Source organism: Cryptotermes secundus, unplaced genomic scaffold (assembly GCF_002891405.2).
Source record: "Cryptotermes secundus unplaced genomic scaffold, Csec_1.0 scaffold238, whole genome shotgun sequence".
Classification (NCBI taxonomy): Eukaryota; Metazoa; Arthropoda; class Insecta; order Blattodea; family Kalotermitidae; genus Cryptotermes; species Cryptotermes secundus.
The window spans coordinates 578,219-598,103 of NW_019728500.1; the positions used below are offsets into that span (position 1 = coordinate 578,219).

A 19,885-nucleotide genomic window follows, 5' to 3' on the forward strand; every position below is an offset into this window, starting at 1 on the left:
GAAGGCAGCACGAAGCAGGCAGCAAGAAAGTTCTGCTTGTTGACTTAATTTTGTGAACACGGCAATGAATATTCAGGTTCCATATACAGGAATATCTTATTCAGCCACACAGCCATGTACAAGAAAAACCATTTATTATGGAATCACTTGAATGTCACATTGATAGATGTCACTACAGTTAAGTCACAAAACTGCCCATACTCTGTAGCAGGCTTGATCTTACCTCAGTAACATGTGCTAATGGGTTATCCCTTTCTGGTTCTGTATTAGTAGCATGGGGATACACTAGGATCTTCTTGTTCACATAACGCATGTGCAGAACTGAGTCATTTAGTGACAGAAGAAATGACTCAGTGGTGTCAAATCCCATCTCTTCTAAAGTAACTGGAACGTGGAACATTTCCTTAAAAAAAAAAAAACCAAACTCCTTTATTTATAAGACTAGAAAATGTGAGGTATAAAAAACTGATGAATGATGTAAGGAAGGCTGCTATGATCTGTCTAACACTTATCACTATCACTTTTATGGAAACAGCATTGCAATGTATATCAACCTGAGATGGTAGGTCTCCACTTACATTAAGAACATCTACGGCTCCATAATGCTAATAATGTTTACATCTTCCAGAGTGTACCAAACTGATCACATACTTTTTATTACAAAACAACAGTACAAAAGGTGAAGTGAGCAAGGGTCCAATAATCTAAAAATAGATGGCATAATTACCAAACCAAATCTGAAATGTTCATGCGTGTGAGTAAACTGCAAATTACCTTCACTGCCTTGTTTAAGAAGAAACATAATTACAGTACAACCCTGTTTCAGAAAATTTGACTTCACACTGCAGAACTCTTGCAAACAAAGGCCCATAAGACAACACATTCTAATTTATGGTGTGACATATTTCATTGTGAAAACACCCCGATATTTTTGTTATTATAATCTGATGTGTACCCGTAAGATCATGAAATGGGTTCTTCCGTAAATAAGATGGATTTGGTTATGTAAAGTTTGCATTTGGGAAAGGAATCTGGTTTGAAATCATGTACGTTTTAATATCACAACACACTGGACTCCTGTAAATTTGAGTATCTCTCTTTATAACTGGAGGCAGTCAGGACTGCTCAGTCGTTATAATAACCGGCTATGGGATAGATGGCTGGGGTTTTGTTCCCAGCAGCGACAAGAATTTTCCCTTTTCCATAGCAACCAGACCAGGTCTGGGATTCACCAGCCTCCTATCCAATAGGTTCCGGGGGGCAATTTCCCTGAAGTACAGTGATCTGAGCGTGAAGCTGACCACTCACCTTCATCAAGAGCCAAAGTCAAGACTGGTGAAGCTATACCTCCATTCCCTCACATCAGATATAGAATATGTCACAATTTAGATACATTAGAACAGAAACTAGTCTTCTTACAGCCACATTCATAAAAGGAACCATAACTATACAATTCAACAACTTAACGAACATGTACAATTCATCAACTAGACATTAATACCATATTAAGTTCATTTCTTAAAATACGTGGGGCAATCCAAAAGTTTCCAAAATTTGAATTTTGCGCACGAATGGTTATGAGTACATCAAAATACCGCTAGGCGTCTCCTCACACATCCTTCTTGAATCAGTGTGGCAAGCGGCGTTGAGTTGAGTGGTTGAGTTTATTGTTGGTGAACATATTTCTATTGTTGTGTTTCTGTGAGTTTGCAGTTTTGTAATGGCTAACCTGAGAGAGCAGCATGTCTGTATAAAGTTTAGTTTCAGACTTGTGAAAACCGCTGCAGAAACTCATCAAATGTTGAAGCAAGCTTTTGGTGAAAACAGTTTAGGCCAGACACAAACTTACAACTGGCATAAGCGTTTTAAAAATGGCCGAACATTGACTGATGATGACATTCGTTCGGGACAGCTGTCAACAGGCAAAATACCAGAAAATGTCTCAAAAGTTAGGGATCTGATTCTGCAAGATCGTAGACTGACCATCCAAGACCTCTGTAACACCTTGGTACTAAGTTATGGTACATGTCAATGAATTCTGTCAGAGGAACTGAACATGAGGACTGCGGCGAAGTTTGTGCCACGACTGCTGCAAAATGAACAGAAGCAGCATTGCTTGGAAGTCTGCAGGGAACTTCAGCAACAGCTTCAAGAGGATCCAAACTTTCTTTCGAAGGTTGTCACTGGTGACGAAAGTTGGGTTTATGGCTACGACCCTGAAAGCAAGCAGCAATCGTTGCAATGGAAGAGCCCTTCTTCACCTCGGCCAAAAAAAGCTTGACAAGTCAAGAGCAAAATTAAGTCCATCTTGATCTGTTTTTTTTTATATTGACGGGATTGTTCATCATAAGGAGTTCATCCCTCCGGATCACACAGTCAATAAAGAGTTCTATCGCGATGTTCTAAGGCGTTTGAGGGAGGACATGAGGAGAAATCGTCCAGAGAAGTGGCGCACGAATGACTGGGTACTCCACCATGACAATGCACGACCGCATACGGCTTACATTGTGCAAGAATTTTTGGCTAAAAACAAGATGGCAGTTGTTCCCCACCCACCGTACTCGCCAGACTTAGCTCCATGTGACTTCTTTCTCTTCCCCAAGATGAAAATCAAGTTGAAGGGACGAATATTTGATACAGTTGAGGAAATTCAAGTGGAAATGCAGACAGTACTAAACACACTAACAAAGAAAGACTTCCAGGATGCATTTGAAAAGTGGCAGAAACAATGGGATCGGTGTATGCACTCCCAAGGGGACTACTTTGAAGGTGATGGTGCAGAGTAAGATCTAGGTAAGATGTAATAGTTTTTATTAATATATTTCAGGAACTTTTGGATTGCACCACGTATATATACAAATATCAACTGAAAGTAATTTATACAATATACCATATAAACAGCATTATAACAAGTTTAGTTCATCTTGTATTTAAAATACTCATCCAACATATAAAATGAATGGGAACACAAGAAATTTTTCAAGGCCAATTTAAATTGTTTTATATTATGGGATACAAGATCTTGTAGATCTTTTACTGGAACAGGTAGGGTGTTAAAACACCTTAATCCCAGCATAATAAGTTGTTCTTCATAATAATAATTAATCACACACACAATTCAAATACAAAAACCACATATTTTAACAAATAAGAAAGGAATTAACATATTGTGACATGGATGGCGTAGCAGGAGGTGGGGGTCACGTGAACTCTGTGATCTCACGAGAGACGTCACATACCCTCACTCCGCCCATCAGTGTGCAACACTCGGTAGACACCCCTGTTCCTAGGCTGTCGGTAAACACGACGTTACGCAACAGTGGTGCCTATTACGTAACTCTTTTCTGTGTTGTCCGTAACGGGGCTAAATAAGGAGCAGCGAACACTATTCACAGTTAGTTACGAGTTAGCCAGGGAGGGAGTAGTCAGTCAGTGTGTGAGCAGCAGGAGTGACACAGTGCGGATGGAACAGTCGCAGAGTTCAGTTGTAGCGGAAAGAAGAATACCAGAACGTGTGATTAAAAGTGATAGCGTGAGAAGCAGATGCTTGGCTCACAAGAGAAGTAATTGGGTGTGTGTAATACAGTGACACTGGTATAGCTCCCATATCATACTGTGAATACGTGTAGACTACTGAGGACAGAGTGGACAGATTATTGTGTAGGGTTGTAAATTGTGCAAACCTGTAATAGTGTTATAATTAATTGTAGCCAAGACTTATAGGTTGTTAAATAACCAATTAACAATCTGAACAGCGTCTTCAGTGGCAAAAACACGTTACACTGGTGTCAGAATTGTTTACGAACTTCAACACACCTCAACGAATAATTGAATTTACGAGTTCTTCGACTATTACACTGAAACAAAAATGGAGTCACAGCAGATGTTGGAACTTCTGAAAGAGATGAGGGCCAACCAAGTAAAAGCAGATGCCGACCGAGTGCAGATGCAAGACAGAAGGGAGGCCAATAGAAAGAAAGACAAAGAGGATTTCCTGACGAAATTTGAATTCAATCAAGAATGACCTTTAGAAGGGAGCAGTGTGACATGGATGGTATAACGGGAGGTGGAGGTCGCGTGAACTCTGTGATCTCGCGAGTGACATTACATACCCCCACTCTGTCCATCAGTGTGCAACGCTCAGTAGACACCCCTTTTCCCGCAGTGACGCAACACAGGACACCACAATTGCTACATAGCTGTAAACAACTCCCGGCAGCGCTGCCCAGCAACGCCTTTGTAAACACAGCGGGGAGTCCATGCAACGACTGTTCCTAGGCAGTTGGTAAACACGATGTTACGCAACAGTGGTGCCTATTACGTAACTGTTTTCTGTGTTGTCCGTAATGGGGCTAAATAAGGAGCAGTGAACACTATTCACAGTTAGTTACAAGTTAGCCAGGGAGTGAGTAGTCTGTCAGTGTGTGAGCACAAGTGACACAGTGCGGATGGAACAGTCACCGAGTTCAGTTGTAGCAGAAAGAAGAATACCGGAACATGTGATTAGAAGTGATAGCGTGAGAAGTAGATGCTTGGCTCACAAGAGAAGTAATTTGGTGTGTGTAATACAGTGACACTGGTATAGCTCCCATATCGTACTGTGAATACGTGTAGACTACTGAGGACAGAGTGGACAGATTATTGTGTAGGGTTGTAAATTGTGTAAACCCATAACAGTGTTATAATTAATTGTAGCCAAGACTTGTAGGTTGTTAAATAAACCAATTAACAATCTGAACAGTGTCTTCAGTGGCAAAAACATGTTACAATATATACAGAACATATACATACCTCATATTGATCAAGGAACTTATCACTAGGTAAACCACTTTGATGACACATGAGAAGCTTCTGAATGTTATGCTTTACTTTTGATGGTACGGTAGGCACCATTTCTGTTGACACTGAAATTAAGTGATTAATATTATTTCTGGAAATGCAGAAATCAAGTAATGAAAAATACATTAAATACCCAGTATTAAACAGTAAAACCAACTCAAAGACATTATGTTACATATACTGTTGATAAGGTGTCAATAATTGAAAATTAAACATAAAACTTCCTTAAATTTCATTTCATTTCATTATAAACTTATTTTAAAGTAGACATTTAATATTCAGTACCTCAAAGATCAGCTTCACTATTTCAAAGCAAGAAGCACAAAAAAATAGAAAAACAATATGCAAAAACTGTCAAGTGAATCAGCTCTGCATAGAAATAGCACAAAATGTAACATATGAAAGGGTTGGTTCAATGTATTCACACATTGCTGGAATGCAGCAATTATCAGGCACAACATCTGCTCATGAAGCACTGCTTCATATACAAATACAAGAGGTTATGTATAATGAAACCTTTAAAATCTTAGCTCACACAATGACAAAGGCATCAAAAATTTTGAAACATAATTTTTATATTCATATCACCACAATAACCTCTTCAAACAGTGTATATTGCCAAACCCACATTCTTTTTTTTTTAGTGCTGAATCGTGATACACACAATCAGAAGTTAGGAAACAGCTCTGAGGATTTTGCGTTTCAACCCTTTTCAGATACTGAATATTAACAAGAACACATATTTTGATGAAATGCGGTACATTATCATGCTACACTGTATCACTTTGGCAATGCAGTCTGGCAGAATCATGAAAAAAAAAATAAGGAAACAGTAGCACATCCAGTTCCTGATTAGCTGTCAGCATTTTATAAGCAACAAATAAATGAACATTAAGACTCTAAAAAACATATGAAATCAAAGTACACATCCCACTCTTGTATTATTTGCAGAAACTCCAGTATATATAAGATTTTACATAAAATAAACCTAAAAAAAACAAATATAACCTACCAGTTTTGATGGATTTTATGTCATATTTGGAATATGGCGGAGGTAGTTTTTCTTGAGCATCAAACAGCTTCCAATCTATTCCATCTGGTCTAATGCAATGGAACACATCAGGCAAACTGGATGCCATCTGTACCACACTTATAAAACCAAGGTCAACATATTCTAATGGAACTTTGAACTCTTCCTGCAACACGAAGAAAGAACACACATCCTAAACATGATAATAACAAAGGGACTTTTAAGGAACACAATTTCAACACAAAATGTATGAGTAATGTTTTGTTTTCTGATATTATTTAACTCCTTCACACACATTATTTGACAATATATTACAGAATAATAACTTTGTCACTTTCATTAAGAATTGCTGTATACATTCCCAAAGGAGACTACTCTGAAGGGGGTGGCAGCCAAAACTGAGTAAGTTAAGCCAGCATTCCTTTTTTGACCTAGTATGGGAACTTTCCAATAGCACCGTGTACGCCTATTAGTGGCCGACATACCAAGCTGAAAAGCTACATCAGGAGCACCACGGGAAACTAAAATTTATGATCACATATGTGCAGCCTATAGCCATACAGTTCACTTCATTACCTTATATAAGTTTGGAAGTTCTGAACACCAGATGCCACTAGGATGTTTCTTCAACAAGATCTGGAAGTTTGTTTTCATTCTCTCACCTACAATATCACTGGAATTATTGTATGCACCTGTATCAACTGATGGTGATCTTATGTTGGGAATCACTTCTACATCTGCATCAAAATACAAAGACGAAAGCATATTACACAACTTGCATAGTGAACATATATTCCATAACTCCTCAACAGTTCTAAGAGTCAGTTGTAAGAATATTTCACAGTCACATGACTTTTCATTTCCATTTCATTCATCCTACAGAAACAATGTTACAGGATACATTGTAGTGAGATTATTATGGACAGGATGCCTCCATAATGCTAAAGCTCACTGATGTCATATTGTTGTTCTGAATGTAACAAACAGGATCTCAAAGAAACAGGGCTTAGGGATGTGGACTCAACTCATCTGGGTCAGGACAGAGTGCAGTTAGTTACAGAGTGTGAATATAGAATATGACAGCACTTATGGCAGGGGGGCTCTTAAAATAAACTGTACTTATTTATTTGCAGTTCATTTAATTTAGAGCCACAATATATCATTGCTGGTCGCAGTACAGGGGTGGGATTGTGGCCCACCCCTCAGACATACATACATACATAGCTCAGAACCACATAGTGTCAATGTTTAGATGATGGTGATTAATGTAGTGGAAAGGACACATACTTTCCAATTTATTATTCACAATTATCAAAACATCAGTGTGTTTGTGGCTAATTTAACATAATTCCCATCAATAAACTGTACTGAAATAATGAAATATAGTGGAACACCCTTTTAATGTTCCTCAATTTAAGGTTTTGCCTCACTTAACGTTCAATTTCAATGATCCCAAGTCAATAATCCCACGGTCTGACTTCCTCCATTTTTTTTTCTGTTTAGTGTTGAAGTTCACTGCTACCCAAAAATAAATTAAATGGGGGATTTATTGTAGTTTGTCTATCTGAGCTTGTAGTTAAACTGATCTGCCATACTAACCTTTAATACACTTCATAAACAGTAACAGAACAGTCTTAATAGACAAGTGAAAGTTCTTCCTGTGCCTCCACACCATACCATCTGAAGACTCCTAAACTTCACTGCAGCCGTCCGCCGACGTACAGTTGCCATGACTTTCGCTCGAGCTTGAGTTCTTAATCACAGGATACGGGTGCTTCGGAGATGGGAGTGGAACACACTTCGGGGTAAATAAATCCGGGATCTCCAGAACGTTGTGGATTGCAGTTTTAATTTAAAATTTCATTAATGATGAATATTGACATTATTCTCCAAGCTAGCCGCTCCGTCCGCCAACTAGCTACCACTACTCTTGAACACTTCTCTCTTCTCTATCTACCTTCCAACTACTGTCCTCCTTCGCTCCCTCTCACCGACTCCCCTCTTTACAAGTCCCCCAGTTGGCATCAGAAAAACAAGAAAATAACAAGAGAAAACCAAGGGTCGAGCCCGACATCTGGCCTACATTCGTATTTTTCGAGATGCCCATAAACCTCTGTAGGTCTTCAAGGAATCTAAGACCCCTCCTGGCCGGTCTCGCACACAGTCAGTTCATGGGTTTATGATATACTGGGAGTAAACAGGCGACGTTAGGGGCAATAGCGGCACCCTTAGCCTAAGGAGGACAATAGCGGAATTACAACTAGACGGTCCCGGGATGGTATCTCGCCGATGGAGCGTCTCTCACGGCATTAAACAAGGCATAAGTAGTTCATACCCTTAATTATATAATTTTGACAAGGGGCGTACGGTTACAACACTAAATATAAATCAGAATCATTCTCACTTAAGTACTGCAGAACTCAGGTTTCACAGAGTTAACAGCAAGTTTCTTATGTAAAAATTGCATTCCTCTATGACCCTTTTCCTTTCCCCTTCATTTAAATTTCCAACCACCTCTTATTTCTACCCTAAAGATGGAAGTGACATGCTCCTATAAAACACATGTACCAACTTACCAGCCATCTTGTACAATATGTGTACACACACACAAAAAAAAAGTTTTACTTTTTGTATTAATTCTCAATTATCAAGATTTCTGTGAATTTTCAGCAGTGATGAACCAGAGACAATATTGACTCTAATAGCAGAGGAAACAAAAAAAAGTGGGCTTCCTCAGCATGAGGTTCTAAGTTTCAGTAAATTCTATTAACCAGTCTAAAAATAACCAGGGGTGAGGCCATATACATCAACATAATTACACCATTTGGTACCTACAAAAACATACAATAAGGAAAATAGACTATAAACAGACACAAGTGACAGCAATAAGAAATCTAGCACCATTGTTAACAAAGCTTATGAATTAGTTAAAAAGTTAAATTATAGAGGATAATAAAAGATTAAATGTAACACACCTTCTATAGTGATTTCTTTGACATTCTGTGTAATATCAGTGACACCAATCTGATCACAAACTGGCACTGCAGTATGTGAATCATTCTTATCACTCACTTCCCCAAGTTCATTGTCCTCTTTCAAAGCACCATTTTGTTGCAAGCAAATATCACGATTATTTTCACATCCAGCGGGCAAGAACTTGTAAGTCCCCAATTCAGAATTGTTTGATTTTTGATAACCAGCCACTGAGCTTCCTGACGCAAGTCTGTGTTGAGGCTCTTTTCTCCACAAAGGGTAAACCATTCTGTCGGAAATCATGAGATGCTGACTAAGGCAACTAAGCAGCTGGTAAATATCATATCTGTCATACATTCCATAGTTCTGTCGAGTCTGGGCAGAAAAGAATTCTCGCTCAATGGTCTGGATTGGCACTCCCTGAAAGACACATTCATATTGTCTTATATAATATAATTTCTATGCTACAACAAGTTAATCTGCGAATAAATTCTACGCATATTACAGCTTAACTTACAAGTACTGTTACAGAAAATCCTACTTGCAATATTCATTACCTACATCACAATCAATCCCAACAGCAACAAGCTGGCATGTATGTATGCAATCACGTCATGAAACTTCTTTTTTCTTGGTAACATCTCTGAATTCTACTAAAAATCATGTAGACCACATATTCTCACACTCTACATTTGACCTTACTTACTTACTCACAGAGCTGAGCCCTTCTTGAGGAGCTGCCAATTCTGCAGCTACTCAAGAATTTCCCAGCATTTTATGGAACCCGAAGGTTCATTACTGTGTTCACATGAGCCCTCCACTGGTCCCTATCCCTACTGGCCAGACAACTCCAATCCATACCATCCCATCCTATCTCTCTAAGATCCATTTTAATATTGCCCACCCACCTACACCTTGGTCTTCCCAGTGGTCTCTTTCTTTCTGGCTTTCCCACCAATACCCTACATGCATTCCTTGTCCCCCCCATTCGTGCTACATGCCCTGCCCGCCTCATCCTCCTTGAGGGTTTAAAAATTAGAGGCCACAGAGATAAAAAAAGACTATTATTTTTGACTAAAAATAACTGTTCTACTTCAAAAACAAGAGAAAAATATGTAAGTTTTGAGGTTTTCATGGCAGTGACTATGAAGAATGCTGTCTTCAAGAGAAAAATACTCCTGCAAGCCAAACGTTAACACTACCACTATGCAACCATCAACTCTCACTTTCTCACATATGCAGTATACGTAGGTCAGTCAAACAGTTCCTGGAATTCCCCTGCAGATGGAGAACGAGCAATAAGATAGTGCACACACTGTTGTGGTGGGAAGCTCAGCATGTCTGCTCGCAGGCACAACAGGTCTGGACAGGTTTCAGTGTGCAGTGTCGTTACTGTTCCATTTGAATTAGACATGAGCGTTGGTCATTCAGCACAATGTCGCAGTTCGAACAGCGTGCGAACATAAAGTTCATGTGCAAATTGGGAAAAATCTGCTTCAGAGACGCTATTGGCCTTGCGGCAAGTTTACGGTGATACTGCACTAAATAAATCCGCAGTTTACAACTGGTTTTCCCAGTTTAAGAATAGGCAGGAGACATTAGGGGATGACCAGCACAGTGGGAGACCTTCGACATCCAGAACTGAATCATTGGAAAGTGCGACAACTGATTCGATGTGATCGAAGAATGACCATTATAGAGTTGGAGGAAGAAGTTGGTACTGTTACTGGCCATTTCTACGTGCAAGTTTTGCAGAGGTTGCGCGATGCGGTTCGGAGGAAGCGGCATGAAAAGTGGCAGGGAAAACGGTTTCTGCATCACAATAATGCACTGAGCCACACATCACTTGTTGTGCAGCAATTCCTCACCGAGAAAAACAGTCCTGTCATCATTCAACCACCATACTCTCCGGATCTCACTCCGAGTGACTTTTGGCTGTTCCCTACTCTGAAAAAGGCCTCAAGGGGACACATGTCCCAACCATGGAGGACATCAAATCAAATGCAATGGCTGAGCTCTGGAAGATTCCGAAAGAAGCCTTCCACCACTGCTTCCAACAACGGCAGAATCAATGGAGCAAGTGTGTGTGTGCGCAAGGGTCCTACTTTGAAGGTGATTAGGTAAGTGTTGCCATATGTCCTGTCATTAGAGTGCTGTACCGCCATTCCGGGAACTTTTTGACTGACCCTTGTACAACAGGAAGTACTGGGATCATGGAAGAAAATGATTTAAAAATTCTGACAGCATGGTTTTATGGTATGCCATCTCTCTATGCGTGCATGCATGTGTCTGGATGTAGATGTGTGTCTCACTAGTGCATGAACAGTTCAGAGGACTTTATTCCTATTCAGTATTTAACAGTTCATCAATTCTAGGTCAGTGCCCGGTGAATACGAACTCACCAGCTACAAAAACAGGGGGTCTTCAGGTTGGGCCCCAAAATACAAAATGGTAATTACCTGAAAAACATTTCTAATGATCTTGATTAAATTTAATTGTTGGAGATGTCCTTAAATAAAACTATATAGACAGTATCTTCAGGACACAATATTATGGGCACTATGGGCCTAAATGTTAAATGTAAATTTTGTCAAAACTGGCTTTACCAGTGAGACAGATTCTATTGTTGTTCGGTATTCAACAACCATCAATTTCATTTCCAAAGGTAATGTAGTCAAGGTCAATCATATACTGGAAAGTATGCGCAATGTCTTGGCACCAAACTGTCTTCAACAAAAGTAGATTCTGTAGATTCTGTAGATTCTGCCACTGTATTTAACTCTAAAAACATTAAATTTTGGTTAAACAGTTTCTGCTGCAGCCGCCCATGCTTAAAGAATGCTAGGAGTTTGTTTTCAATGTTTATCTCTTTGGTGATTACAAGGTGAGAGAGAGGTTGCCCTGAAAAGTGCTATAAAACCTCACAATAAGATCCAATTACAATAATATCCTTTTGTAAACTTTGGTCCAAAAGTCCAAACATGAGTTCATCTAAAATAATGAATTTAAGTTTTAATCAATGGAATATAGAAGTTTCTCTTCATCCAACTAAGACAAGCAGCATCCCACCAGATCTGCTGCAATGAATATGTGATCCACTGTTTTTTCAAGCATTCTGTGAACTTGTGAAGAAATTATCCTCAAAGACTGCTCTCAGGACCTTAATATATGTAACAGTGACTGTTATGCCGCAAATTTTGAGACTGGAAATCAAAATTATTGCCTGAACATTACAAGAGCGTCTCACCGTAATTAGAGCAGTGATGGCCACACACAGGCTGTGGAACGCAGTCAACAAACACCGTAGTCAGTGAAGACACGCAATCGCGCCACTCTGTAAGTGGCGTTTGGAAACACCTGGAGACCACGAAATTACAAAATGCAAAGAGGGAGGCACCGCGATTGCCCGCAACGAGTCGGATATAGCCAATTAGAAATTACCGCTTTAGCAATTGAGGACTAAGGGAGGAGTTAACCTCCCTCTTTGTTAGCTGCTGCATCAGCGATTTTAATAATATAAAAATGAGGAAAAAACTCACTGAGCCATGCAGTGGCTCCGGTATGACGTCATCGGCTTCCAGCCCCTTGATCAAGGTTCTTAAACTTATCCCCCACCCCATCCCCATGCGGGACTGGGTCACGTGGTATTGCCCTCTCCCCTCCTTTCTACCCCTGGGAGCCTTGCTTGGAAGTTAATTCGAGTTCGGAGTTCAGTTCTGGTTATGGATCCATAGGGCCTTGCTCGCGGCGCCGAGCCAGCCGGAGCGACTGTCAAATTCCTGTTCGGCTGGGAGTCCAAATTTGGTTTCGGCAAGTACTGGGCTGGTTCGCGGCCGACGAGATCGCCCGCGGTCACCCGTCATTGGGTTTGTAGGACGGCGGCGACTCGTACCAGTTTAGTTAAATCTGTTTTTATAATTTATATTGTGTATTTGATTTAGACTCAGCCTGTGGCCCGGCTATAATGTAGTAGTTATGTTTTCATGCAACCAAGGCAAATTGTTGCGCCAGTAAATATGGGCCATTCTGCCCGAGTTAGATGCCGCTGTGTGCGAGCATGTAAATGTGCAGTTAGTTCAGTTGTTCTGTTTAATTTCTGCTGTGTTTATTATATTCTGTTATTTGTTAATATATTGATTGCCATCATTTGTAACTACATTTACCACGCTGCTAGCTTGGATCCCTTACTCTAACTTAGGGAGCGTGCGAGCACAGCACGAGAGCCATATGACGGAGCAACGTTTCCCCTTCCGATTGTAGAAGGGTAGATGGAGCCGAAGGGTGCCAGAGTGTGACGGTACAAGTGGTACATATAGTACCAGAGCGGACAGACGGTCCAAATGGTAGCAGAGCGTAAGCGGCTCAAGTGGTAGCAGAGCGAGAGCGGCTCATCACTCAGGAGATCAATAAAAAAAAACGTAATATTCAGTAATTAGCCGGAGGCTCTGTCCGACATGGGTACTACAAGTGGTGGTTTCGCTGCATCTCTATCTCAAGTAAGTCATGTTTGCTCATACAAGCCATGCTGTTAAACTTTATGGTTGTTGGTAAATTGTTGTTGTTAAATGTTGAAAGCAATGTCCAATGTGCCCAGCGAGCTCTTGGGGGGTACAATACGAAAAATGATGTAACAAGTAATAGGCAAGGTTGCCAGTGTAGTAAATATGGTAGACGTTAGATAGTGTGTTATGATTACGAGTAGTGTGCAGAGCACGCACATCTGTTGTTCACTGTGGTGACCAGTGATTGGTGATGAATATATGTAGGCTTTCAGTATGAATAACTTTAGGGGCAGAATATTTTAAGGGTGAAGTATTATGATAGAAGTGTAGAACTGTGTAATGAGTAGTAGGGAATAGAGAGAGGAAAAGGGCACATTGGATGATGAATACTTGTATATCCTCATGAGTCAAAACAGTAGAGAAGTAGAGAGGTAGAGAGAGAGACAGACTCAAGTCCTACACCCCAGAAGGGGAGACCATGATGAGGTCATAGCGTAGTAAAGTAAAGACACTATGTAGTCCCCACTGAGAGTCGGCATTGTTAATATTGTAAATAGGATATAAATTAAAGTGATAATAGACCGGTGTACCTAGGGTAGGACAGAGATGGTGTGTCGAGTAATAGTAATGAAGGAAGTGACAGTCTCAAGCCATCAGCTCTAGGCGAGAGATTAGGACGAAATTCAGAGCTATCACGCACCGATACCATGTGTAAACCAACAGACATCGGCATTCTCCTATTGTAAATAAGGGTGTACATAGACAGTGTGATTAGAGTAGGATGTACGGGGATTGTGATTTACTTCCCCGAACCAACCCATCCACAACCGATCCAGAGCGATCCTGGCCCAGCGAAGGCAGAACTGACCCAGGCAGCCGGATGCAACTAGCAGTAAGGGTTATGAGAATCCTAGTTAAGGGTGAAAGACTAATAGGAGACAGTGAGAGGGCGTTCCTGATGGAACAAGGGAAGAGTACATTAGGTATTTCATTAGCCCCTTCAGGCATAACAAAGTGATGGCAGAAGAGGTGGCGATCGGCCAATGAGAGGTGGCCGACAGAGAGAATTAGTAATTGTGTTTTACTCACCCCTGCCATCGAAGTATTACTTATGGCAAGGGCGGTGGGCCAAGTCAACAAAGGGTTGACTGACGAAGCGAAGGGACTATCCAAAGAGAAATGGCAGACAAAGTGATCTAGTGTGTTTTAACCCACCCTTGTCACTAAGACATAATAATTGGTGACAGCAGTGAGATATCCAATTCACCCCTGTCGCAGAGGTGTAATATATGGTGTGACAGTCGATGGGTAGAGGCAGGTCAGACCTGACACACCCGCTCTACGCCATCACGAAGAGGCGCCAGTGATGGAGGGGCCAGCCAACAAAGAACACTCGACTACCGCGCTACCAGCCCTTAGTATTTTCATCACCCCTCTTAAGATATAATAGATGGTGGCAGCTGTATGCAACAAAGAAGGTCCAGAACCAGGAATATCCTAGCTGAGGGTAATCTAGTATTATTGTTAACCCCTTACGGCATAATATGTGGTGGCAGTGGATGGATACCTACACGCCCCCCTGTCACCACGGCGTAATTGTGACTGCATCTGAACATCAACATTCTCACACACTGCTTAAGTTACAACAGTTGACATATGGCTGAAGTCTCACACATGATTCCCATTGCGACATCATTTCAACAACATTTTCACCTTAAATGCTTTGAATTTTTCTGTAACTGAAACACATCAATGTCCTTTAGCTGGAGACTGTGCTGAGTATATCAAAATTCCCGCGGTCAGGGCGTGAAGCTGACCACTCATCTCCAACTACTACCAAGGTCAAGAAAACGTGAATTTATATACATCCATTCACCCATTTGCCTTCATGGCATAGTGCTTAATTAGTTAAGTATAAGGACAACTTTACTTTACCTCAGCATGGTTTGCATGTTTTGGTCACCCTCTGTGGTCATACCACACTCTCTGGTCACCCTAATACAGGACAGACACTGGTTCCACTTCGATGCCTCAGGCATGCAGTTGTGAATTGCTGATGTATAGTACATGCTTTCACAGTTTTATCAGAATTTTAAACAAACTTCTACGTATTTATTCTGATGGAGTAAACATTAGATAATAAAGTCCATTCTTTTGGCCGGTTTTTAAATCCTGCACAAGTGACCTCATTATAACAAAACCATGTTACAAGGTGGTTCAATATGACTGGGATGTGATTTGTCTGTAAACAAGCGGCACTGCGCAGCATCTGTGCGACCTTGAGTGTGTAGCCACAACCTCCATCCTCCCTCCTGTTCAGTCCTGTCTGAGAGTTGCTAGAGTGATGAGCGAACAGAAGGTACCGCGGGGCGTGGAACAACGCATTGTGATCAAATTCCTCGTTGGAGAAAACGTCCCATCCACTGAAATTCACCACAGACTCCAACAACAGTATGGGGAAGAGTGTCTCTCACGGACCCGTGTGTTTGAGTGGTGTAAGTGCTTCAGAGAGGGCAGAGAGCACGTGGAGAATGAACCACATGATCGTCGGTCGCCAACATCTGTCACTGAGCCAAACACTGATCGTGCAGATGCGCTTATTCGAGAGAATAGGGGCATCACTATCAAGGAACTTGGAGCAGTGCTGTCCATCAGTGTTGGTAGTGTAGAAGACATCATGAAATACCATCAGCACTATCACAAGGCGAATGCACGGTGGGTACCACACACTTTGACAGACATGAACAAAATGGTGTGCATGCAAGCTGCCAGTCATCTCCTACAGCAGTTTGAAGACGAAGGTGATGCATTTTTGAAGTCTATAGTGACCACCGATGAAATGTGGGTGCACTACTTCATTTCTGAGTCCCAGCAGTCATCACACGAGTGGCAGCATACCAGTTCTCCCAAACCCAAGAGAGCGCAGAGGAGCCATTCGGCAGGAAAAGTGATGGCAACGTTCTTCTAGGACTGGCAGGGCATGTAGGCTTTCTGACAGATGCCAGAACAGTCAATGCAGCTTATTACTCAGAGTTCCTGGCAACAGACATGAAGGAAAAAAACCAATCCAAGTGGAAGACAGGTGGAAAGTGGGTAGCCTTCCTTCGAGACAATGCATGCCCCCATACGGCCAGAACAACAATTGAAACCCTCCAAAAATTCAAATGGAACCTTCTGACACATCCACCATACAGTCCCGATTTGGCCCCCAAGTGATTTCTACCTGTTCGGAAGGCTCAAATCAGACTTGCAAGGCATGCGGTTGTGGACAACGAGGCCGTCGTCCAGGCTGTTTGCAAGTGGATACGCCACCAACCACAAACCTTTTTTGAAAAGGGCATCAGGATGCTTCCAGAACATTTGAAAAAATGTGTTGACTCCGAAGGGGAGTATGTTGAAGACTGATATGTGCAAGTAAGCTTTTGGAAATTATGTTTTTTAAAAAAAATCAGTCCTGGTCATATTTGAACTACCTTGTATATACGTAATTTTTTACATAATACAGAATTCTACCAACATCCACCCTTCTGAACATGGTAGAGAATCTTACCTCCATTCATATCTTTGAGATTTTGAATGCAGAAAACAATTTATACAACATTTTATAATAGCTGGGTCAGTAATCTTTACATTCTTATGGGACCACTTAACTTGATTTTACAACTAAAGAAAACATAGCATTAATGAGATGGAAATTTATTACAGAAATGAACACAAACATTAGCAGGGCAAAAAATTTTAGGTTACTCTTAATACTTACTCCTGTTACTTTGATGTAATGGAATTACTGTAACCAAATAAAGAATGTTATTGTATAGTATTCGTCTTAATTGCAGGACTGTAACCGCTAATGTATCTGCACCAACATAACTGTGATAAAATGCCAAATGCAGCAAGGAAATCACTGGTCTAACATGCTTTATTTCGCATGGAGACATACATTTCTTACATCAGAAATACTCACATGTTACTGATTAAAGTAGAAGTTTCACAGTTACATTTGGATTTTCATGCACCATTCTGCAAATTCTTTGTTGCAAAGAGTATGGTACCAAAACCCTTTGTCTCATATCATATTTACTGCTGTAGTTTACACTGTTCATTCTTGGAGGTGCTTCAACATATAATTTTTGGGCAGGAGGTCTCCGCTGAGATGCCCATTTTTGAGTGTTCACTTTCTGCTTTTGTACCAATGCATCAATATGTGATACCTTTTCTGACACCACTGGTAGTACTACTGGACTGCCACCATTGAATGAAGAACCAATCTAAGATAATTGAAGGAAAGAAAATGTCACTCTAAAGAGGAAAAAGACATTTTAAACATTAATACATCTACTAAAATAACAAAAAAGTACTGACATATTCTTTAGACCCAGAGACTATCGAATGCACAATAGAATCTGCCGAGTCCATTAACACAGGGGAAAAAAAAAGGATTGAAGGCACATACAGGTTAGTGCAGCAGGAGCTGTAAGCAAGGCACCACTAAATCTCCATATCTGTTTCCTTCAGACCAACATACTGTGGCTGCGAGAACAAAGCCAGCATTCTCCTGCCTCCTCACAAATAAAACAATAGTCAGGATCCATAGACTTCAATCAGAACATTTACATGAACAGAATAACATTCCATTCTGACTCTAAACGCACAAATGTATCAGTTGAAAGAACATTTCTTGCCACATCACATACTTATGCATTTCAGTTTCTTGCAGAATGAACCTGCATGTCTACAGCACTAACTTTCAGAGTTTATTCTGTCACAAGCTGATTAAAAGGGAAGATAATTAAAAAGACAAGTTTAACATTTTAGTGTAATTTCCAGATTTTAATTGTTCAAAAAACCATCATCCATTAACATTTACTTCCTCATGATCATATAGGCCTAGGAGATATACAGCTCTCCAGTACCGCTGCCAAGTGATGAACTGTAATTCCTAACATGGGGTATGCCTTCTGTAGCACACTGGGAACACTGGAACACATTATAATAACAATATGCACCATACTATTTTATTCATTACAATTAAGACTTCAAAAATACACCTTAGTTCTATTAGCCACTTAACAATATCCATTCAATCTTAGCCTTCTAGTGTGTTTAATACAGACTTCCTATACTGGTAAAAAATATATAGTGAGTCCCCAACTTAGGAGTTCAATTCCACAAACCATTTTTGGTATGCTGAACATCACCTTAAGTACATACATTTGTACATACTTTGATGGTAGTCCACAGATATAAAAAATAATTTAACATTAACATACCTTAACTTACAGTAGCAGCTTGTTGTTTGTTGATATGGGTTTGTTATTTAATGATGCTGTCAGTATCAAGAACATAGTGTCGATGATAGCCAATTAATTGGCGGAATGACAAATAAATTTATCTCATGTGTGCAATCAGCTTAGCCACTGACATAAATTTCTGTATACAGTTTCAATTTCTTTTCAGAGGTTTAATGTAAAATTGTATTTACATAAACTAAGTCTTGCATAACCCAGGGTGGATTTACACAGCACTTACAATACTGCAGCAATTTCAGCAACAAAGGCAATATTATATGTTTACAAAATTTTAACACATTTACCCAAGATTCTGTTAACTAAACCATGGTGAATGGGCAAGCATATTTCTAGAGCCTGCATTGCTGCAGCCATAAACATTAACAAACATTTTAAGTATGATTTCATTGGCCTACAAATCCTCTAACCTTCTTACAAACTTTTCTCTCTTGAACATTTCTCACAATTATTTGATGCTTTAACTTTCCACTTGATCTTGAACAATACATAAAACTTACTGCAACAGCATCTGGAATAGACTTCAAGTATTCCAGGAAACTGCTATAGCCAAATTTACGGTAAGGTACATTCTGGCCTTCCTGCTGTTTGAAGTCCCTGTGGAGCTGCTCAGCTGTCATGGTCTGTGCTGAAGATATAAGAAGACCACGCAGAATAGTCTTCAACTGATCCCGCTCAGCTGTTAATGCTGACATCTTGTCTTGGTCGATTCCACTGATGTCACTAGTATCCACACAGCACCTGCTGAATATACATGTTTGGTTAACACTTCTACTGACAAGCTCAGTTATGCAAGCAATGTCACAGTTTTATGTAAAAAACCTGACTACCCTTACAAGACAGCCCTCTGTACTCAAAATACAAAACATAAAGTGTTGAAAATCAAATATTTTGCATGACTTGCATTCATTAAAACATACACACACACAGGCACAAATTACTTCCCAAACAAAACCACTTTCAAAACACTAGACCAATTGAATCACACTATGTCTGGCAGAAACTGCTCAATGCATTCAAGTGATTCTGTGGCAGAAAACAGGTTGAGGCAACTCAATATATAAATATAACTGAATTAAATTTTATGTATGAACTGACACTTAAACACTTTCAGGCAAGTCCCACTACTGACATCATTACAGAAGGATTTCAGAACAACTTCCAGCTAAACCATTCCCACAAACTGGACCATTAGTCCAGCATCCTAATATGACTCAAAAATGTATATTCTACAA

The 19,885-nt window shown here is 40.2% G+C and overlaps 1 protein-coding gene across 6 annotated transcripts in view; it reads right to left on the reverse strand.

The window, feature by feature from the left end:
* The window catches only part of LOC111865189 (tudor domain-containing protein 5), a 54,741-nt gene that overhangs the window by 27,103 nt on the left and 7,753 nt on the right, over nucleotides 1-19,885 (reverse strand). For 5 of the 6 annotated variants that reach the window (XM_023853015.2, XM_023853016.2, XM_033751726.1 and 2 more), the window contains exons 2-8: nucleotides 19,151-19,391; nucleotides 17,343-17,612; nucleotides 8,845-9,262; nucleotides 6,446-6,606; nucleotides 5,852-6,035; nucleotides 4,792-4,904; nucleotides 224-403 (exon numbers count right to left, since the gene is read on the reverse strand). In XM_023853015.2, the coding sequence (XP_023708783.1) occupies nucleotides 224-403; nucleotides 4,792-4,904; nucleotides 5,852-6,035; nucleotides 6,446-6,606; nucleotides 8,845-9,262; nucleotides 17,343-17,612; nucleotides 19,151-19,345 (1,521 nt within the window). In that variant the 5' untranslated portion in view covers nucleotides 19,346-19,391. Of the gene's footprint in view, nucleotides 1-223; nucleotides 404-4,791; nucleotides 4,905-5,851; nucleotides 6,036-6,445; nucleotides 6,607-8,844; nucleotides 9,263-17,342; nucleotides 17,613-19,150; nucleotides 19,395-19,885 lie in introns of all 6 variants that reach the window. The other variant, XM_023853014.2, reaches the window with a different exon arrangement.